This window comes from Caretta caretta, chromosome 25 (assembly GCF_965140235.1).
Source record: "Caretta caretta isolate rCarCar2 chromosome 25, rCarCar1.hap1, whole genome shotgun sequence".
NCBI classification, from domain to species: Eukaryota; Metazoa; Chordata; order Testudines; family Cheloniidae; genus Caretta; species Caretta caretta.
The window spans coordinates 7,167,149-7,188,877 of NC_134230.1; the positions used below are offsets into that span (position 1 = coordinate 7,167,149).

Genomic DNA, 21,729 nt, shown 5'->3' on the forward strand with positions numbered 1-21,729 from the left:
TAAACAAGAACTTTGAGTTCTGGGTGGGATTTTAATGATAAGGCAAATATTTCACACGGCTGCACTCTGTCTCTGCCCCTTTCTGTGTCTTCATGCCAGACTCGCAGCCTTGGCTGACACCACCAAGTCCTTGGCCCTGCAGGAACTGCCTGGATGCAGAACAGCTAGAAGGATTCTGTTCCATCTTGTGCACCGGAAAAAGGGACAACCAGCTGGGGCTGCTGCGGGAGGCAGGGGAACCCAACTTGACTTTCAGATCCTAGGGAGAGTTTGGGAGAAAATAAAAAGGCTCTTCTGCCATGTGAGTTGAGTCGCATTGATCTGGAATCGTGGAGACACCAATCCGTTGACCCAAGGGAACGTGTGGGTTGCGTCAATAGGACAGTCACTTAGACGGGGTCCCCGCCTAGTAGGGAAGTTTTAAAGTCATTTACTATCTCTCCAGTTTCCCCACACGCAAAGTGGGCAGTGCGAGGCCTAATCGGGGAGCATGGAACTACCACGGGACCAAACTCCTGTGAACAGCGGTGGCTGAAGTGGGTGTTGGTTACTGGTTCTGAGAGACTTTGAAGCACTGTGGATCTGTGTACTAGGGGGCACTTGTCCCTGCACTGTCTCTGCTCTAGAATCACATGCTGCTCACAAACACTCCACTTCCCTCACCCTGAGCTTTGTCCAGCATCCAGATCTCTAATCTCAAGTCATGTGTCTTGCCCAAGGTCACACAGGCGTCTGTGGCACAGCCAAGGAGGGGCCCAGATCTGCCAATTCCCAGACCTGGGCTTTCACCACAAAACCCTCCAGCCTCTGAGATGCTCATCTTCAAAGCCCTTTGCAAATATTGTCATTCACCTCTGAAAGAGGGTTAGTCAAGCTAGACACATGCTAGAAGCCTCATTGCCTAGGACACTGAACGCTAGCTCAGAGCGAGCGCTGCTAAGAACGACTGGCTGATTTCTGGGTGTGCACCAGCCTTCCAAAGACACCCTTGGTGCAGGGCTCTGGGACTAGAGAGAACGGCAGCTACAGAGGAGCAGCTCAGGAATGGGGCCTGTGGTGGCTCTGTTTGTAATCTAGGGCAGGCCCCTAGCCCCCAGATTTGCACCGTGCCAAAGGAGGAGATAGCCAGGGGCTGAGCTTCTTCCTGGTGTCCCTGCTGAAGCCAGGAGACACGGAGGGGTTCGGCTGTTCCCGTACCTAGCTGTCACTTGGTGACAATGCAGGGACCACGGCTGTGCCGCTACAGCCGCCCAGCTAGGGTGACCAGATGTCCTGATTTTTTAGGGACAGTCTGAATTTTGGGGTCTTTTTCTTATATAGGCTCCTATTACCCCCATCCCCGTCCCAATTTTTCACACTTGCTGTCTGGTCACCCTACACCCACCCAACACACTTCGCCCACAATCCCACCCCTACCCCTGAACCACTTTCACTCAGGGCACCAGATTGGGTCTCTACCCCATTTTTATTTGTATCAAACGTCTCCCTGGCCGTTCCCAGGCACTGCAGGCTGCGGCCGAAGGGCTGCCCCAGGGAGCAGCTTACCCAGACCAGAGCGGTTCTGGCTGTTGCTCCATAGCAGACAGCGTTAGCCCCAAGGGAGAGGCTACTGCGAATTGGAAATTGCGCTTGTTACGTAGTGCTAGTAAGAAAATAATCTCTCTAATTACAGGATCCGAGATCAGTGACTAACCCCACTTACCGAGGTACGCTGAGTTAAGACACAGAGACCCCCGAGCTCTGCAGAACAGGGATGGGCACTGCAGGCCCGAGGGCAGCTCCTGCACAAGGGGAACTTTTAAGTCACTGACCTTACTCAGGTGATGTAGAATGAGAGGCACTGAAAATGCTGCTCAGCAGGACACAGTGGATGCAGCTCCCAGAGCGCACTCAGCACAGCCCCATCACTGGAGTATCTCAGCACCCTGCCGAGGCTGGGGAATCTGGCCTCACAGCCCTCGGGAGGCAGGAAAGGGAGCCACTCTCCCCTGCAGAGATGGGCCCTAGGTCGGTGGCAGAGCGGGGAGTTTTCCCAGAGCTCCCACGCCATGGCCCATCCCCTTGTAACTGAGAAACTGTTCTCAGCCACGCAAGACCTGCTATTCCAGGGGTTTGTGACCTTTTCTCATTTACAGACCCCTACAAATCTCGAATAAAGGTGCAAACTCCTTTGGAAATCTTACCCAGCCTGTGGACCCCTAAAAACCACTGTGCTATGGTAACGGCGCCCTTTCGTGGACCCCTTAGACATAGTCAGTGACTGCCCAGTGGTCCGCGGAGCATAGGTGGAAAAGCACTGTGTTACTGGCGGAGCAGGGCTGGGGCTGGGATGCTGCCAGGTGCCATGGTTGAGGACAGGCATTTCCAAGTGGTAGCACATGCAGATGGTACGTCCCCAGGGAAGGACGGATCCTGCCATGTCCCCACAGTGCATACCATGCTCCTCCCAAGTACCTGGCGCTCCTTGCATATTCCACTCCTTGTAGGCTTTCTGCTTTTTCTTAATCACCTCTCTGAGATGCTTGCTCATCCAGCTTGGTCTACAACTCCTGCGTATGAATTTTTTCCCCTTTCTTGGGATGCAGGCTTCTGATGGTTTCTGCAACTTTGACTTGAAGTAATTCCAGGCCTCCTCCGCCTTTAGATCCACAAGTTTTTCAATCCAATCCACTTCCCTAACTAATTTCCTTAATTTTTTAAAGTTAGCCTTTTTGAAATAAAAAATCCTAGACACAGATCTATTTTTCTTTATCCTTCCATTTAGTTTGAACTGAATTAGCTTATGATCGCTGGAATTAAGGTTGTCCCCCTACAATCATTTCTTCTATGAGGTCCTCACTGCTCACCAAAACCAAATCAAAACGTCACACTCCAGCCCCACCTCTCACAGGCCAGACCAACACAGAGAGGGATTAGCAATGCGCGTCCTGAAGCAAGAGGGCACCACGTGGGGTTCACCCATCGGAAGGAGGCTCCGGGAGGGAACTGAGCGACTCTTCGCTGCTCACCCAGAGGTTCGGTCACAGTCAACTTCAGACTGGATTAAATAACTTCTTTGTAAAAATAAATGAAATGTCTGAGCTGGGCCAGGCCCCCTGCCCCAGCTACGAGGGCGTTTGGAGCCAGATCACATCTCTAGCCTTTATGGCTGATTGGCAAGCGTTAAGAGTTGAGCCCACATCTGCACTGCAATTAACAACCCGTGGCTGGCCTGGGCCAGCTGACTTGTGCTTGCAGGGCTCGGGCTAAGGGGCTTTCGGGCTCAATGCTCTGGGACCCTCCCACCTCAAACATCTGCACCACAATTACACAGCCCTGTAGCCCAGATCCCATGAGCCCGAATCAGCCAGCACAGTCCAGCCGTGGGTTTGAACTGCAATGTAGACGTGCCCTCAGTGGCCATCTCTGGTGCGGCGTCTGCAGGACTGGCCAGGATGGAGTGGGGTTCCCACCCTGCCCACGCACAGAGAATGGCACCCTCCCGCCAGGGCACAGCTCTCTAAATTGCACTGTCCCACCTCCCCAGAGCTCCGGGCACCTACTGGGCAATTAAATGGGTGCTGTCTGCCCACCCTCAGCAGCCTCTGCCCCTCCCAGCCCCTGTGGGCTCAGGACAGGATGGCAGGGAACTGAATATGATAACCCTGGAGACTCATGCCTACACTTCGTGGGGTATGACTACACTGCAGAGTAACGCAGATGATCTGCACCCAGGTCTGAGCCCAGGCCAGCCCAGCCAGGGCGAGCAGCGCCTCACCTGTTACTGTGCCCACGCTGGCATGGCTCTTGCCTGGGTGTCACAAGGACATCAGGGGCTTTTCCCAGGTGCTTTGTGCTGCAGTGAGCTGAGCTGCTCTAGGGATCTTTCCCAGTGAAGTGTGGGAGAACTTGTCTGTCCTCCTGGGCACATGGGGGGGAACTGTGGAAAGGTGCTGGAGGATTGTCAGCACGGAGTGATTTTTGCCTGCGCCCTCACTGCAAAGTGGGCAGGTTCCCATCCAAGTGAAAGTGGCACCCGGGCCAGATAACCGGGGTTGAGAGCACCACCAAACTCAGAGGACAAGGTTGTGTGTGGACAGGAGTGGGCTGAGGTTCCACTGGGGTAAGAGCCTGGGTTAACTCAGCAGTGAACACAGACCCTAAGATTAGATAAGGGCCCATCTACACCACAGACCCAAATGCAGACAAGGACCTGTTCCAGGCAGCAGGACTGTAACTAGACTGATCAGGCTGGTCCCGGCACAGTTCTGACCGAGCTGGTCCCATCCACACTACAAACATGCCCCTTAGCTAACTAAGGCAGAGGACCCCATGCTGAGAACAAGCAAGCTGGCCTGACCCCGGCGTGCAGACATGGCTTCCCCAGGCCCCCTAGGGCAGGGCTCAGCAGGGCCAGCCCCATAATACTCAGCCATGCTATTTTAGGGGTAGGGGAGCAGAGCTCCCACCCCACTACACACTGCCAGGATCGCAGCGCTCAAAGAGCGACAGCCTTCATGTGACTCAAGCGTGAGTGCCTGAGTCTGCAGACAGCCTGAAACAACTGCTCCACGGGGGTGAACAGCCCCATTCACTGCAATGGGTTAATTCTGAAACCTAACAATGGTAGTTTCAATGCCAACACTGAACCGTTTCACTGCTGATAGCTTGGGCTGGTCTACAGTAGACATTTTTTGTGTGGGGGGGAAGGAGGAACCCATCTATTTTTGCCCAAATATTGATGCAGCTCTAGGGGAGGTTGCGCTAACATGGGTAGGACAGTGGCATTATCATTGCTGTGTCCTCTTCTGCTCGGCACAGGTCTAGGTGACACGGGTAAGGACAGCAGTGCCTGGTCTACACCAGCACCCTCCCAGCGACGAGCACTTCTGCCCTGCCTTGGCAAGACAGACTTCTCCATTACCTTGACAACTGGAAGGTGGGGCCAGCCCGAGACACACCTGATTTACTGTCACAGTGAGCGGCCAGGGGCAGCTTCTGGTCAGCTTTAAGGCTGTGTGGTTTAATTTAATGCAGCTGCTGCAGGATTTCCAGCATCACTGCACAATCTTGGGGCCTCGCTGGAGAACGGAGGGCCAGTTTGCAATGGGGCACGCGGAGCCTGCAGCACATCCAGTCATACCGCCCGGGCGCTGCACTAAGCCCTAGACCTGGCAGTCAGCGAGCCAGGGGCTCAGGAGGAGCCGAGAAGTGACCCTGCAAGCTGCCTTGCTGTCCCTGCTTGGCAGCCTGCCCCCCAAGACCCCACAGAGGCCTGGCCCACAGTTCTCAGCTGCACGGAAGGACCAAGAGTTACTCAACCCTTTCAAAGGACCTTCTCCAGCAAAGATCTGTGCAAAGCGGAGGTGCTGAGCCGCAAGGCTCCAGCGGATTCCAGGTGTCAGGGCGGGTGGGAGGAGGTGGCTGAGGGTCCCAGTCTGAGTCAGCGCTGGGCCGCAGGACACACCAGGCCTTTCATAAGTGTTCACTAAAAACAGGAAGGAAAAACACAGCTTGCTTAGGCACTCGCGGCTCATTCAGCAGCTCAGGGGGCGGCGGCGGCGGGGGGGGGGGGGGGGGCAGTGGTGTGGGGCCGGAGGGAGTGCTCCTCCTCAGAACAGGCAGTGCCCATTCACTGCCACACGAGTCTGTTCACTCCAGGGGCAGATGCTGCAATGCAGACACCTGCCCCCAGGAAACTGAGTCAAAGCCAGCAGCCCACTTCACATGAGTCACCGAGCAGCTGTGGGACAGCGACCAAGTCCAGTCCCTGCCAGGCAAGGCTGGGCTCCAGCCAGCGAGCTCAGGGCAGCTCTAGCGGTCAGCATGCAACTTCCTGGGCCCCTGTGGAAGAGCGGGGAGGAAATCCCAGCAGGGAGAGGGACCCCAGGACATCCCTCCCCTACACAGCTGCCATTTAAAATGGGGGCCTCCCCTGGCCACGTGGGCCCCAAAACATGGAGTTACAAGCACCAAGCATGGACCCTTCCAGTCACAGATCTGCTCAGCCCTGAGCTGGCCTGCGGGTGCCCTGGGGGCATTTGGGCTGCTCTGTGTCCCAGGAAGGGGTGGTTGGCTGCAAGGGGCGGTCAGAACGGGCTTGGGGCCTAGGCAGAGTGCAGCCATGCAGCAAAGATCTCCCTGCAGCCCCTGGCACCAGGGGTTTCCCAACCAGCACCACCACACCAGGGTGTGGCATGCTGTAGGGGACCCACATGCCTCCCCCATCCCCCAAGAATGGTCCAGGGAGAAGCCAAGCATCAGGGCAGCCTGGGTCAATCCCACCACATCCTGCTCTCACCTGCTGAGCCCTGGCTCCCCACCCGCCACACCAATTCTGGCCTCACACACAGAATTCTGGGTACTGAGCACCTGCCAGGATCTCAGCTGCCATGGCCAATGCCCAGGCCCACCGGTCACCGAACCCTGCAGGAGAACCCCAGCCCCCCGTCCTCAGGCCTGGCAGGGAAGAGTCTCCCGCTCACCTGGCTATCCGGGAGAGGATCTCCTTGATGCGCACGACCAGCTTCTCGTGCTGGAGCGGGTTGCTCTCGATGGCGCTGTGCAGTTTGGCCATGTAGAAGTCCAGGGTGCCCAGCGTGGGCGTCTCTCCGGTGCCTGGGGACAGGGGCCTGGTTAGCAAAGCGCAGGAGCCCAGCCGGAGTCCCGAGCCCAGTGCCCCCAGAGGCCAGCTGCTGCGATGCACAGGCAGCCCTGTAGGGGTTAGGACTGACACTCTACAGAGAGGGGCAGGATGCCTCGCCCGTGGCCCTTTCCAGGGCGTTTCCACACTGGGTGGAGAGCTCAGCTCTGAGGCCCACCCCTTTCGTCCCCTGCAACATCTGGGTCAAATCCCAGTTGGCCCTTCACCCCCAGAGTGAGTTTACCACACGTGGGCGTGTTGGGAAGACCCCCACGCTCTGACACAGACACTTTCTCCACCCTCTGCCTCCACCTGCTGGCTGCGTGCTGAGCCAGCCACACCCCAGCCTGGGGGAGCGTGGGGGCCAGAGTGCCAGAGACTCCTTTCTTCAGGCCACCATGGGGTGCTTTGGGATCTTTTGAGATTAGAGGGAAAGGGAGGGAGATTTCTGAGACCCCAAGCCTCACCTCCAGCCACCCCCCATGTGCAGAGTATCAGACCCCCGGGCTCCCCCTTTCTAGTGACAGCCCAGCCGACAGCCAGTGGACTGCTCAGGCAGAGGCTCCCCGTAGGCAGTGTTCCCACGATCCTCCTCTCTCTGCCTCCTGGGCTCACCTGGGATGGGGAGAGAAGCGAAGCTGGCGGTCAGGGCCTGCCGGACGGACTGGAGCTGCTGCTGCAGGGCCAGCGTCTGCCTCTCCTCCACTGCCAGCTCCTGCTCCAGCTTCTCTTTGGCGCAGCTCATGCTCTCCGTGTGCTTCTGCAGGACAGCGTTCTGCTCCTCGAACTCCGTGTTCATCTTCCGCAGGCGCCGCAGCTCAGCCTCCCGCGCTGCCCCACCGCAGACAGGAGGGCGGGTCAGTGCAGAGGAAGGGGGAGAGCCCAGCTCCCCCCAACTCGAGACAGGCCTGGGGCCAACGCAGGGCTCACACAGCGGTGCCATCAATGACTTCGGTTATGGCAGAGCCCCAAGGCCCCAGCCAGGATCAGGGCCCCACGGCGCTAGGTGCTGCCCATGTTCTCGGCCCATCAGCCCCTGCACCTGGCCCCTGCTGGGCCAACTGAGGTGGAAGCTGACTCCAGGCAGGAAGCTGGGATCAGCGACTCTGTTCCGAGGGCTGTCTGGCACCCTGCCGTGAAGCTGACAGGATCAGCAGGCCAAATCCACAGGCTGCGACCCCCGCCCACCCCAAACTCGCCTTGGGGCATTAGGGGTCTAGTTTGGCTTGCTGGGAAGGATCAAGCTTTGACCAGCCACATGGGCCATGGTGAGATCAGCTACGGCAAGCCCCAGAGGTCTATTTACACCAGGGATCCTGGGCCTGCCCCCTGCTGGGAGGTGAGAGTACTGGGAACCACAGTCTCTAGCCTCCCCCGCCCCTGGCCTGGGCTGTGTCGCTGATAGTATTCTAGGGAACCCCACCGCGCTAGGCGCTGTGCAAACAGAATGCAGAACGGTCACTGCCCCAGCAAGTTAAATCCCCCCCTCCTCCAGGCTCCGTACCTTTGTTCTGGTCCAAGAATTCCTCAGTGAAGATGGGCACATCAAACGTGGAGAAGCCATCCCCGCAGCAGTCCCCGCCCTGGCCGGGAGCGATGCAGGTTAACGGCCACTGGCCAGGACAGGTCAACTCTAGCCCAAGGGATGAACTTCCCTTCGCCTGGGAGGGGTTCCTGCCCACCTTGGGGTCCAAACACCCGGCCCCTGCTCTGCTTCAGCTCAAGGATGGGGGAAGGCAGCGGGGCATAAGGGCTCCTGCCAGTCCCAACACATGGCCCCAGGGGAGCTGGTGGGTCCCACATGGGCCAGGTGATAGTCCTGGGCTCCCCACAACTGGCCGGGCCAAGACACAATCCCCAGCCTTGGCAGCTGGAAGAGGAATTTTAAAGGATGCACAATAATTCCAGCTGTTACAGGCTCAGCTCCACATGCCACGGCTGAGTAGCTCTGTCTAATCCCAATCTGCAGTCAAGACCCCCTCATGCCCCTCTGCCAGGGCAGAGTCACATGCAGCAAGTCTGCCAATGGCCTGAAGGACATTAGGAAGGTGGCAGGGTACAGACAGGCAGCCCCTGGCCCAGTCAGTGGGTGTGTGGGCACACGGTGGGACAGACATGGACTGAGCAAGCAGCATCATCGGGGGGAGGAGGGGGCATGACACATGTACTGAGCTAAGGGCCACACACCACCAGCCGGACACACGTCACACCAGCACGGCACTGCCCGGCATGGAGTCAGGCCCCACTTCACCACTGCCACCCCCAGCTCCTGGCAGAGCCCATGCAGCTGGACAGGATTTACCACCTCATGCTCTATGAGGGATTCTGCACTCCTCAGCTTCACTTCCCTCAGCTGGCACCTGACAACCCAGCCCCTCCCCTGGGCACTGCCGCCCTCGCAGAGAGCCGCCAGGGTCCCTACCTTGTGCGGGTGCCCGTTCAGCAGAGTGTTCACAGACACAGAAACAGCATCCTCTGGGGGCACAAAGCGGTCAGAGGTTACTTACCTCATCCTGCTGTGCCAGGCCCACCCTGCCAGCCCACAGCACCAAGGGGGACGCTCCCAGCCCCTTCCCCACCCCAGTGTCAGTGGGGGACAGGGCAGAGTGCAAAGCCCAGCCCCACACATCCCCAGCACCAACCTTTCTTGATCTTCTTCTCCTGGATCTTCTCCGTGCACATCTTGTAGGCCTCCGACTGCTGGTACTCCCGCAGCTCCTTCATGTACTGCTGCTTCTCGCGCTCCGCCTCATCCAGGTACCTCTGAAACCACTTGGGGTCAGATGGGCACGCCCCATAGCGCACGGAAGCGGGGGCGAAGTGCAGCCCTAAACATCACCCCAGAGCCTGGATCTTAGCGAGCGGCCCAGCAAGTATTCAAGGGTGTGACTCCAGGAGTCAGGACCCTGCTCCCCCCTTGTCGAGCGGCCAGTCAGGGGGCTCAGCATATGTCCTGCAGTTATGGAAGGGACCGGACCCCAGACCCACAGCACAGCAGACAATTAGGGTATGCCCTGCAGACCCTGGTCCAGCCTCCCTCGGACGCAGCCTATCCTACTCAAGATGCAATCCTTAACCAGCTCAACAGCCTGAGCGAGTCTGGAGCGCGGCTGTGACCCAGGTCCCAGCTGGATGTGGCTGGGCTAACGCAAGGTGTCTCTCCCCTGGACACCCCCCCACCTTCCCAGTACCTGTTTGTCTGTGGGCTGCAGTTTGCTCCATTCGGCTCCTAGCATCTTGGTGATCTCTGGGAAGGGCAGGTCAGGATGTTGCATGCGGATCTGCTCACGGCGCTCATTCAGGAAGCGGACGTAGCCGGTCACTGGGGCCTTGGGGCCGTTGGGCAGAATCTTCTTCCTCTTCTTCCCTTTGGGCCAGCCCCTCTTCTTCACTGGCTGTCACCCCGTGGCAGGGGAGGGAAAGAAATCAACCAACATGCTGGACTGAAGCTCACTAAGTGACTGTGTCCACAGCAGGAAGAGAGGGACAGAGCGCCACGCAGACCCCTGTCATTAGCCCTCCCGAGCCCAGGGCTCCTGGCCTCTCTTCCCAACCCCGTGCTGCAGCCACAAGGCACCAGCACCATCTGCGGCAGCCTGGCATGCTGCACAGCTACGCTAGGACTACTGCAGGGTAAGCAAACGCATTTCTATGGAAAGGGCTATGCACAAAACCCCAGCAAAGCAGCTCCCTGCAGTGCTGTAAACCCAGCTGTCCCAGCACTGTGCGGCTGCATTTGAGCCACCGCATGGGTCCTGTGCTCAGGGCAGGCTGGGAAAGCAGAAGAGCCAGATCACATCACAGAGGGGCTCACCTCCTCCTCGCCATGGGGCTTCTCGCTGCTGGTCCGGGGAACTTCCCCCTTCTCCTGCTTGATGGCGACCAGGAAGTTTCCATGCTGGCCTTTGCCGGTGGCATGTCTGCAACCAGGGAGCTTGTGTCACATTCGGTGAAGGAAAAGGCTGAAGCACAACTGCAGAGACACTACTGGGCTGGCACTGCTGGTGCATGCCACTACGCCCGGCAGCACCTCCTGCTGGGAGGGCCTGGGACTGCAGGAGCACTGAGCTTCCCACGCAGCCAGCGCTCTCCACAGCCCTTCACAAGGGCGACTCCTACTGGGGGAAGCTGGGGTTGAGGTAGCAGATGGCGACTCCCTCCCAGTGCCAGAGCTCCCACACCCTTCCCCACAGCAGCCCTTGCTGGGAGAAGCTAGCACTGTAATAACTAAGGGGTTCCACAAACCCCACCAAGACCAGCATGGCCCAGGGTAATTTGGGGCACTCCTGCACACAGGTTACAGCCCAAGTCATGCCCTCTGCTGGCAGGTCAAGCAGCTGCAGAGAAGAGTCAGAACGAGAAGGGTTCTCACACAACTGAGAACTGGATCTGAAGTTATACTCCTCTGGGTACCAATTCCAAGGGCCATCCATCAGTCCTTGTAGCCAGCACATCCACTAATCTGTGGCTGGAGACAACATTCCACCCTCCCTGGCATAGTATGGAGAGAAGGAAAGGGCTGGTACTGGTGTATCATAGAGGAGAGTTTTGCCTTCATCTGGAGCATCTTACACAAGCCACAGCCCAAGGCAGAACAGCAAACTAGGGCCCAGCTCCCGCAATCAGATATTCCCCCAGGGAACCCCAGTGGTGCTCCACCTCAACAAGTCCAGCTACAGGATCAGGAGGAGTGAAGACAGGAATTAGAAATCAAAAAGCAATCCATAACAAACGCAAAAACAGGGAAGTAAATAGCAGCAGATATAAATTAGCAGCTATGAAGTACAGAAAATTAATAAGGGAAGCTAAAGACATCAGGGAAAAAACCATGGCTGGCAAGGCTAAGGACAATAAGAAGGAATTTTTTTAAGTATATAGAGACAAAAGAAATCCTAGCAAAGGTACAGACCCATTACTAGATGGAGAAAATAAAACTGTTAATGATGATTCAGGAAAAGGCAGAAGTGTTCTCTTCTGCATTTGGAAAGAGGCAGTATCATATCTTGCACCATATGAGCATGATGAAGTACTTTTGAGTCCCTTGGTAACTAAGGACGATGTTAAACAACATCTGCTAGGGATAAGTATTTTTAAATAAGCAGGCCTGGCGAACTTGCACCAAGAGTCTTAAAAGAGCTGACTGAGGAGATCTCAGAGGAGATGTTAATTTTTAGTATGTCTTGGAATACCAGAGAAATTCCAGAAGACTGGAAAAGAGTTAATGTTGTACCAGTATTCCAAATGTGCAAGTGGGATGACTCAGATAACTATAGGCCTGTTAACCTGACATCAATCCTGGGCAAAATAACGGAAAATACAAAATGATTTAATTGATAAAGAATTAATGGCTGGGAGCATAATTAATGCCAGTCAGCATGGGTTTATGGAAAACAGGTCTGGTCAACAAGCCTGATTTCATTCTTTGAGATTACAAGCCTGGCCGATAAAGTTAACTATGTAGATGTAACAGACTTTGGTGAGGTATTTGCGTTTCTACTGCTTGACATTCTGACTGAAAAACTAGTAAGCTCCACTATGTATAATGCAACAAATGGATTAAGAGCTGGCTAAGTGACATCTCTCAAAGAGTAATTGCCAATGGGGAATGACCATCAAACAGGGGTGTTTCTAGTGGGGTTTCACAGGGACTGGTACTAGGCTTGATGCTCTTCAACATGTTTATCAATGATCTGGAATTAAATATAAAACCAGTGTCGATAATGTTTGCAGATGACAACAAGATTGGCTGAGTGGTAACTAAAGCGGAGGACAGGGCAGTCATACAGAGTGATCTGGAGCACCTGGTAAACGGGGCCCATTCAAACAAAATACATTTTAATACAATCAAATGCAAAGTTATTCATCTAGGAACAAAGAAAGCAGTGTCTGCAAAAGGGTTTAGAGGTCATAATGGAGAAGCAACTCAACATGAGCTCCCAGTACAACACTATGACAACAAAATCTTTGATGCGATCCTTGGCTGTACAAACAGGGAGTAGCGAGCAGGAGCAGGGAGTTGATTTTACCTCTGTATGTGGCATTGGTGAGACCAACACTGGAATACTGCGTCCAGTTCTGGGGTCCACATTTTAAAAAGGCTCTTGAAAAATTGAAGAAGGTGCAGAAAAGAGCCACAAAAATGATCTGGAAAAATGCCTTGCAGTGGGAGACTTAAAGAGCTCAATCTGTTTAGCTCATCACAATCAAGAACTGCCTTGATAACAGCCTACATGTAGCCTACATGGGCGAAAATACCAGGGACTAACGGGCCGTTTAATCTAGCAAAGAGGGGCAGACCAAGAACCAGTGGCTGGAAACTGAAGCCAGACAAATTCACATTAGAAATTAAGCCCAACATTTTAACAGTGAGGGTGATTAATCATTGGAACAAACTACCAAGGGAGCCTCCACTTGTTGATGTCTTCAGATGAAGGCTGGCTGCCTTTCTGGGAGATGCATTAGCCAAACAAGCTATTGGGCTCAGTCCAGGGGTAACTGGGTGAAGGTCTCTGGCCCTTGCTATGCAGGAGGTCAGACTAGATGATCTAATGGTCGCAGAAAACTTAAGCTCTATGAATCTATTACCTAGATTTGATTGCTGTCAGGCACTGTGGGACCTGTCAGCATCACCATGACCACCACAACAGTCAGCCTGTTGCAGTCTGGTAGGGGGAAAGAATCTGCAACACTTACAAGATGCCAGCGGCCAGCTGTTTTGCAGCATGCGACATGACCAATTTCTGCAAACACCAGCTAATGCTCAAGCAGCTCAGACCAGGCCACCTGTAATGTACAATCAAGTTTCATTATGGACATTTCAGCAACTGGGCAGCAGGGAGCAAATCCCAAACCCAGCAGCAACTGAGCAAGCTACAATCCCACCAAAACAAGGTCCCAGTGCCCACCTGACACATCCCACTCAGGAGGAAGTACTGTCTCCTGCTCTGGTGGCTCAGGACTCCTGGGTTCTATTCACAGCTCACATACTAGCTCATTGTGTGACCCTGGTCAAATAACTTCCCTTATCACCTCTAGAAGCAAAATGATAAATTCGCAAAACAAAACAAGGCTATTTAAATTGCAACCTTAACATTGCACAGAAAAGAAAAGATATTCCAGAGATACAATAATGTAAAGCAACATTGGCACAGTACTGCATACTTAACAGTCTGACTAGCAGCTGCTTTTCTGTGGATGTTGCTTCAGGAATTTCCCAGTTGATTTATTTCAATTTATATAATAAAAGATGTTCATTTGAAGCTCTAGGTGCCCTGATCCACAACCCTACTAAAGTTCACAAGCATAACACTCTAATGTGAATTACAAGTTGCACTCTCAGAGTGCTTCAGGGGCTTCTTAGCGCTGGGGAAACTGAGGACCGGAGGCATGGAATGACTTGTGCAAGGTCACCCAGCGAGTCAGTGGCAAAGGCAGAAACAGAATCCAGGCATCCTGGCTCCCAGCCCCTGCACTGAGCACGCGACACAAGTGGTCACTGCAACAGAGACACCCAGGAGAGGGGAACTGGGGAGACAGGGGCAGAGAGGGGCGGGATGGGGAGCTCTGCCCCCCCCCATCTTATAGCCCTTTATTGACTAACAAGGTCAGACTAGGGGAAGAGCACCCAGCACTGCTCCCCCCCCCCTCCCCTGCACCATCTGCAGCAGCTCCTTCCCCGGGGCTCCTTTTAGCCCCCAATCCAGGACCCCCATTCTCCCTCCAATCCCCCACCTCCTCCCCCTGCCCTTCCCACACCCCTCCAATCCCCCCACCCCCAATCCCCCACCTCCTCCCCTGCCCCCCCACACTCCTCCAATCCCCTCCAATCCCCCACCTCCTCCCCCGGCCCCCCACACCCCTCCAATCCCCCCGCCCCCCACCTTCTCCCCTGCCCCCCCACACCCCTCCAATCCCCCACCTCCTCCCCCGGCCCCCCCACACCCCTCCAATCCCCCCGCCCCCCACCTTCTCCCCTGCCCCCCCACACCCCTCCAATCCCCCCACCCCCAATCCCCCACCTCCTCCCCTGTCCCCCCACACCCCTCCAATCCCCCACCTCCTCCCCTGCCCCCCCACACCCCTCCAATCCCCCACCCCCAATCCCCCACCTCCTCCCCTGCCCCCCCACACCCCTCCAATCCCCCCACCCCCAATCCCCCACCTCCTCCCCTGCCCCCCCACACCCCTCCAATCCCCCCACCCCCAATCCCCCACCTCCTCCCCTGTCCCCCCACACCCCTCCAATCCCCCACCTCCTCCCCTGCCCCCCCACACCCCTCCAATCCCCCACCCCCAATCCCCCACCTCCTCCCCTGCCCCCCCACACCCCTCCAATCCCCCACCCCCAATCCCCCACCTCCTCCCCCGGCCCCCCACACCCCTCCAATCCCCCCGCCCCCCACCTTCTCCCCTGCCCCCCCACACCCCTCCAATCCCCCACCTCCTCCCCCGGCCCCCCCACACCCCTCCAATCCCCCCGCCCCCCACCTTCTCCCCTGCCCCCCCACACCCCTCCAATCCCCCACCTCCTCCCCCGGCCCCCCCACACCCCTCCAATCCCCCCGCCCCCCACCTTCTCCCCTGCCCCCCCACACCCCTCCAATCCCCCCACCCCCAATCCCCCACCTCCTCCCCTGTCCCCCCACACCCCTCCAATCCCCTACCCCCCACCTCCTCCCCTGTCCCCCCACACCCCTCCAATCCCCCACCCCCCACCTCCTCCCCTGTCCCCCCACACCCCTCCAATCCCCCCACCCCCAATCCCCCACCTCCTCCCCTGCCCCCCCACACCCCTCCAATCCCCCCGCACCCACCTCGTCCACAGCCCCTCCCGCCTCCAATCCCCCAAACTTCCCTGACTCAGCAACCCTGTTCCTCAGGCTCAACCACCCTTCCCTGCTGCCTCCGCCCCGCCCACCATCGTTATGCTAATAAACTGCCCACACCTAGGACTCGGATTGGTCATCCTGGAGGCAATATGCAGATAAAGCAGAGGCTGATTGGCCGGAGCGGCCTCTGTCAGAGACAGAGGGAGGGGCTACGGCAGCGCGCGCTGGCTGCGTCAAGTTCGGTTGCGCGCGACTGGGGCCCCAACCAATCAAGAATCGGTTTCCGGAGCCTCAGCCAGAGGAGGGTCTTAAAGGGCCAGTTACCAAATGTAATCGACTCCCCTCCCCCTTCCCCTGCGCAAGCGCCAGCCAGAGACTTCCCCCCCCCCAAACGGGGTCTGTGACCTACATCTCACAGGTCGCGGGGCAGGGCTAGCTCAGTGCTTTGAGCACTGGCCTGCTAAACCCAGGGTTGTGAGTTCAATCCTTGAGGGGGCCATTTGGGATCTGGGGCAAAAATTGGGGATTGGTCCTGCTTTGAGCAGGGGGTTGCACTTGGTGACCTCCTGGGGTCTCTTCCAGCCCTGATATTCTCTGATTCTATGATCTCCTCAGCCCTCCCACACGCAGGGTCCGTACCCCCCTTCCCGGCAAGGTCTCTACCGCCACCAGCCAAGATCTGTACCCCCCCAGCCAGGGTTTGTACTCTCTTCCCACACACTCCAGCCAGAGTCTCCAGCCACTCCCAGCCAGGACCCCCCCAATATGCCTCCCCCATACAGCCAGGACCCCCTAAACTTGGAGACACAAAATTTGCTTGGTTCTGGACAAGCCTCCAGCATTTTGTGAGCCTGCCTCAAATCGCACATGACAGTCTGCCATTTTTGGCCTTGGCTGAGAGTCAAAGGAGCCCCAGAAAAGTTAAGTCAGGCGCTGCAAACCCTACGGGGTGGGAAACAGGCACCAGAAGCTCCTGGGCATCCCCAAGAACCAGAAGCACAGAGCTTGGGGGGAGGGATAGCTCAGTGGTTTGAGCATTGGCCTGCTAAACCCAGGGTTGTGAGCTCAATCCTTGAGGGGGCCATTTGGGATCTGGGGCAAAAATTGGGGATTGGTCCTGCTTTGAGCAGGGGGTTGGACTAGATGACCTCCTGAGGTCCCTTCCAACCCTGATATTCTATGATTCTATGTGCACAGACACAATGTCGATACCCAATGGCCGCAGTGGATCTGCGTCCAGGGCTCTTTTTAAAACCATCTTCAAGGTACAGATACAAAACAGTCACTTGGTCAACGTCTCATGCCATGCAAGTAACACGACAATGCCCCAGCCCAGATGTGATGCTTCCCGGGAGGACCTAGGTCTGGGAGGCTCCTTCCTAGCACCTGCCCTTAGCATGAAGAAGCCTCGTCAGTGCCTGCTGGGAGTCAGGTCCCCAACTCTCTCTCTCCCCAAGTTAGGGACTGCACACTCCAACCCCCTGCGCTCCCCAAGCATCTCCCTGGAGCCTCCAGCACCTGGTTCACTGGACGCTCGCGGTATTCACAGATTCGCTGCTTCCAAAGAAACGGTTTCACCTCAGATCACCAGCGTCGCCTCGGATCACCGCTCCGCTTAACACACAGCGCTCAGATCTGTTTACAGTGAAATCAGGCCTCGGGTTACTTAACAGCGCCCAGAGACTCAGGTAGTAGCAAGTAGAAATATTGGAAACAAATGGTTACATATAAACCAAAATGCTAACAAGAATTCTAGAGTCTTGACCTCCTTAACAAGATACTTTCATAGCCCGTGGAATATTGCTCACCAGCATGTTCCAGCCAGGCTGGCTGTGGCCCTGCTTTCATAACACCAACACTTGTTGATTTGCCTCCTGGATGGAGGAGCCTGTGTTTCCTTTTGCCCTCCAGATATACCTTAACAATCCTGTGTCTTTAGTCATAAAGAGGATACCTCTGCTGTTTGGTTTATCCTGTGACATTCCTCTCTTGTGATTTCACAATCTTTTCTTCTGCCTAGAACTACACTGTGAGGCGTACAACAGACCATATGCACATGAGAAGATTCGGACGTGTGCCTCTGTTACGTCCTGCCTGAAAGGAACATGTCTGAGACACGTCACCTTCTGGTGACCTGCCTTAACTTTTCAATATAGATACTAGGGCTGTCGATTAATCACAATTAACTCATGTGATTAACTCAAAAAATTAATCACGATTAATTGTTGTTTTAATCGCACTGTTAAACAATAGAATACCAAGTGAAATGTATTAAATATTTTGGATGTTTTCCTGCAGATTCATATATATCGTATTCTGTGTTGTAATTGAAATCAAAGTGTATATTATTTTTGGTTACAAATATTTGCACTGTAAAAATGATAAACAAAAGAAATAGTATTTTTCAATTCACCTCATACAAGCACTGTAGTGCGATCCTTTTGTTGTGAAAGTGCAGCTTACAAATGTAGATTCTTTTTGTTACAAAACTGCATTCAAAGACAAAAAAAGTGTAAAACTTCAGAGTCTACACGTCCCTTCAGTCCTACTTCTTGTTCAGCCAATTGCTACGACAAACAAGTTTGTTTACATTTGCAGGAGATAATGCTGCCCTCTTCTTCTTTACAATGTCACCAGAAAGCGAGAATAGGCATTTGCATGGCACTTTTGTAGCCGGCATATTTACAAACCAGATATGCTAAACATTCATATTCCCCTTCACGCTTCGGCCACCATTCCAGAGGACATGCTTCCATGCTCATGACGCGTTTTAGAAAAAAAAGTGTTAATTAAATTTGTGACTGAATTCCTCGGGGGAGAATAGTGTGTCTCCTGCTCTGTTTTACCCACGTTCTGCCATATATTTCATGTTATAGCAGTCTCTGATGATGACCCAGCATATGTTATTCATTTTAAGAATATTTTCACTGCAGATTTGACAAAACACAGAGAAGGTACCAATGTGAGATTTCTAAAGATAGCTACAGCACTGGACTAAAGGTTTAAGAATCTGAAGTGCCTTCCGAAATCTGAGCAGGACAAGCTGTGCAGCATGCACATGTGCAGATCTGGATTAAGTTTAGAAGTGTGTGCAACAAGAGTGATGTAGTGGTGGGAGTCTGCTATAGACCACCGGACCAGGGGGATGAGGTGGACGAGGCTTTCTTCCGGCAGCTCACGGAAGCTACTGGATCGCATGCCCTGATTCTCATGGGTGACTTTAATTTTCCTGATATCTGCTGGGAGAGCAATACAGCGGTGCTCCAGGAAGTTTTTGGAAAGCGTAGGGGACAATTTCCTGGCGCAAGTGCTAGAGGAGCCAACTAGGGGGGGCGCTTTTCTTGACCTGCTGCTCACAAACCGGGTAGAATTAGTGGGGGAAGCAAAAGTGGATGGGAATCTGGGAGGCAGTGACCATGAGTTGGTTGAGTTCAGGATCCTGACGCAGGGAAGAAAGGTAAGCAGCAGGATACGGACCCTGGACTTCAGGAAAGCAGACTTCGACTCCCTCAGGGAACGGATGGCCAGGATCCCCTGGGGGACTAACATGAAGGGGAAAGGAGTCCAGGAATGCTGGCTGTATTTCAAGGAATCCCTGTTGAGGTTACAGGGACAAACCATCCCCATGAGTCGAAAGAATAGTAAATATGGCAGGCGACCAGCTTGGCTTAATGGTGAAATCCTAGCGGATCTTAAACATAAAAAAGAGGCTTACAAGAAGTGGAAGGTTGGACATATGACCAGGGAAGAGTATAAAAATATTGCTCGGGCATGTAGGAATGATATCAGGAGGGCCAAATCACACCTAGAGCTGCAGCTAGCCAGAGATGTCAAGAGTAACAAGAAGGGTTTCTTCAGGTATGTTGGCAACAAGAAGAAAGCCAAGGAAAGTGTGGGCCCCTTACTGAATGAGGGAGGCAACCTAGTGACAGAGGATGTGGAAAAAGCTAATGTACTCAATGCTTTTTTTGCCTCTAGAAAGAAAAGGAGTACTTGTGGCACCTTAGAGACTAAGGTGCCACAAGTACTCCTTTTCTTTTTGCGAATACAGACTAACACGGCTGTTCCTCTGAAACCTTTTTTGCCTCTGTTTTCACTAACAAGGTCAGCTCCCAGACTGCTGCGCTGGGCATCGCAAAATGGGGAAGAGATGGCCAGCCCTCTGTGGAGATAGAGGTGGTTAGGGACTATTTAGAAAAGCTGGACGTGCACAAGTCCATGGGGCCGGACGAGTTGCATCCGAGAGTGCTGAAGGAATTGGCGGCTGTGATTGCAGAGCCATTGGCCATTATCTTTGAAAACTCGTGGCGAACGGGGGAAGTCCCGGATGACTGGAAAAAGGCTAATGTAGTGCCAATCTTTAAAAAAGGGAAGAAGGAGGATCCTGGGAACTACAGGCCAGTCAGCCTCACCTCAGTCCCTGGAAAAATCATGGAGCAGGTCCTCAAAGAATCAATCCTGAAGCACTTGCATGAGAGGAAAGTGATCAGGAACAGCCAGCATGGATTCGCCAAGGGAAGGTCATGCCTGACTAATCTAATCGCCTTTATGATGAGATTACTGGTTCTGTGGATGAAGGGAAAGCAGTGGATGTATTGTTTCTTGACTTTAGCAAAGCTTTTGACACGGTCTCCCACAGTATTCTTGTCAGCAAGTTAAGGAAGTATGGGCTGGATGAATGCACTATAAGGTGGGTAGAAAGCTGGCTAGATTGTCGGGCTCAACGGGTAGTTATCAATGGCTCCATGTCTAGTTGGCAGCCGGTGTCAAGTGGAGTGCCCCAAGGGTCGGTCCTGGGGCCGGTTTTGTTCAAAATCTTCATAAATGATCTGGAGGATGGTGTGGATTGCACTCTCAGCAAATTTGCGGATGATACTAAACTGGAAGGAGTGGTAGATACGCTGGAGGGGAGGGATAGGATACAGAAGGACCTAGACAAATTGGAGGATTGGGCCAAAAGAAATCTGATGAGGTTCAATAAGGATAAGTGCAGGGTCCTGCACTTAGGACGGAAGAACCCAATGCACAGCTACAGACTAGGGACCGAATGGCTAGGCAGCAGTTCTGCGGAAAAGGACCTAGGGGTGACAGTGGACGAGAAGCTGGATATGAGTCAGCAGTGTGCCCTTGTTGCCAAGAAGGCCAATGGCATTTTGGGATGTATAAGTAGGGGCATAGCGAGCAGATCGAGGGACGTGATCGTTCCCCTCTATTCGACATTGGTGAGGCCTCATCTGGAGTACTGTGTCCAGTTTTGGGCCCCACACTTCAAGAAGGATGTGGATAAATTGGAGAGAGTCCAGCGAAGGGCAACAAAAATGATTAGGGGGCTGGAACACATGAGTTATGAGGAGAGGCTGAGGGAGCTGGGATTGTTTAGCCTGCAGAAGAGAAGAATGAGGGGGGATTTGATAGCTGCTTTCAACTACCTGAAAGGGGGTTCCAAAGAGGATGGCTCTAGACTGTTCTCAATGGTAGCAGATGACAGAACGAGGAGTAATGGTCTCAAGCTGCAGTGGGGGAGGTTTAGATTGGATATTAGGAAAAACTTTTTCACTAAGAGGGTGGTGAAACACTGGAATGCGTTACCTAGGGAGGTGGTAGAATCTCCTTCCTTAGAGGTTTTTAAGGTCAGGCTTGACAAAGCCCTGGCTGGGATGATTTAACTGGGAATTGGTCCTGCTTCGAGCAGGGGGTTGGACTAGATGACCTTCTGGGGTCCCTTCCAACCCTTATATTCTATGATTCTATGATTCTATGCTTTCAGCAATCTTAAAAGAGCAACACCCCAATGCAGAAACTACAGAATCTGAATCACCAAAAGAAAAATCAACCTTCTGCAGGTGGAATCTGACTCAGTTAATGAAAATGAACATGCTTCGGTCTGCACTGCTTTGAATTATTATCGAGCAAAACCCGTCATCAGCATGGACACATGTCCCCTGGAATGGTGGCTGAAGATGACGGGACATATGAACCTTTAATGCATCTGGCAAGTAAATATCTTGTGACACCGGCTACAACAGTGTCATAAGAGCACCTGTTCTCACTTCCAGGTGACATTGTAAAGAAGAAGCAAGCAGCCTTATCTCCTACAAACATAAACAAACTTGTTTGTCTGAGTGATTGGCTGAACAAGAAGTAGGACTGAGTGGACTTATAGGCTCTAAAATTTTACATTGTTTTGTTTTTGAAAGCAGTTTTTTTGTACATAATTCTACATTTGTAAGTTCAGATTTCATGATAAAGAGATTGCATTACAGTATTTGTATGAGGTGA

At 54.0% G+C, this 21,729-nt stretch overlaps 1 protein-coding gene and 1 long non-coding RNA gene across 5 annotated transcripts in view; one reads left to right on the top strand and one right to left on the bottom strand.

Moving 5' to 3' along the window:
- The window catches only part of LOC142070093 (uncharacterized), a 270,503-nt gene that overhangs the window by 72,515 nt on the left and 176,259 nt on the right, over positions 1-21,729 (top strand). The window lies entirely within an intron of this gene.
- Positions 12-15,537, bottom strand: HMG20B (high mobility group 20B). 4 transcript variants are annotated; one of them, XM_075123309.1, is made up of 10 exons: positions 15,476-15,537; positions 13,316-13,404; positions 10,437-10,542; positions 9,814-10,017; positions 9,265-9,385; positions 9,045-9,097; positions 8,127-8,205; positions 7,238-7,453; positions 6,465-6,597; positions 12-259 (listed from the first exon to the last, which is right to left on the bottom strand). In XM_075123309.1, the coding sequence occupies exons 2-10, from the start codon at positions 13,351-13,353 to the stop codon at positions 253-255; spliced, it is 957 nt and encodes a 318-aa protein (XP_074979410.1). In that variant the 5' UTR covers positions 13,354-13,404; positions 15,476-15,537; the 3' UTR covers positions 12-252. The 4 variants fall into 4 exon arrangements, with proteins under 4 accessions (XP_074979410.1, XP_074979407.1, XP_074979408.1 ...); XM_075123306.1 differs by having other exon boundaries at positions 12-5,467; XM_075123307.1 differs by having other exon boundaries at positions 12-5,467; positions 13,316-13,405; positions 15,436-15,505.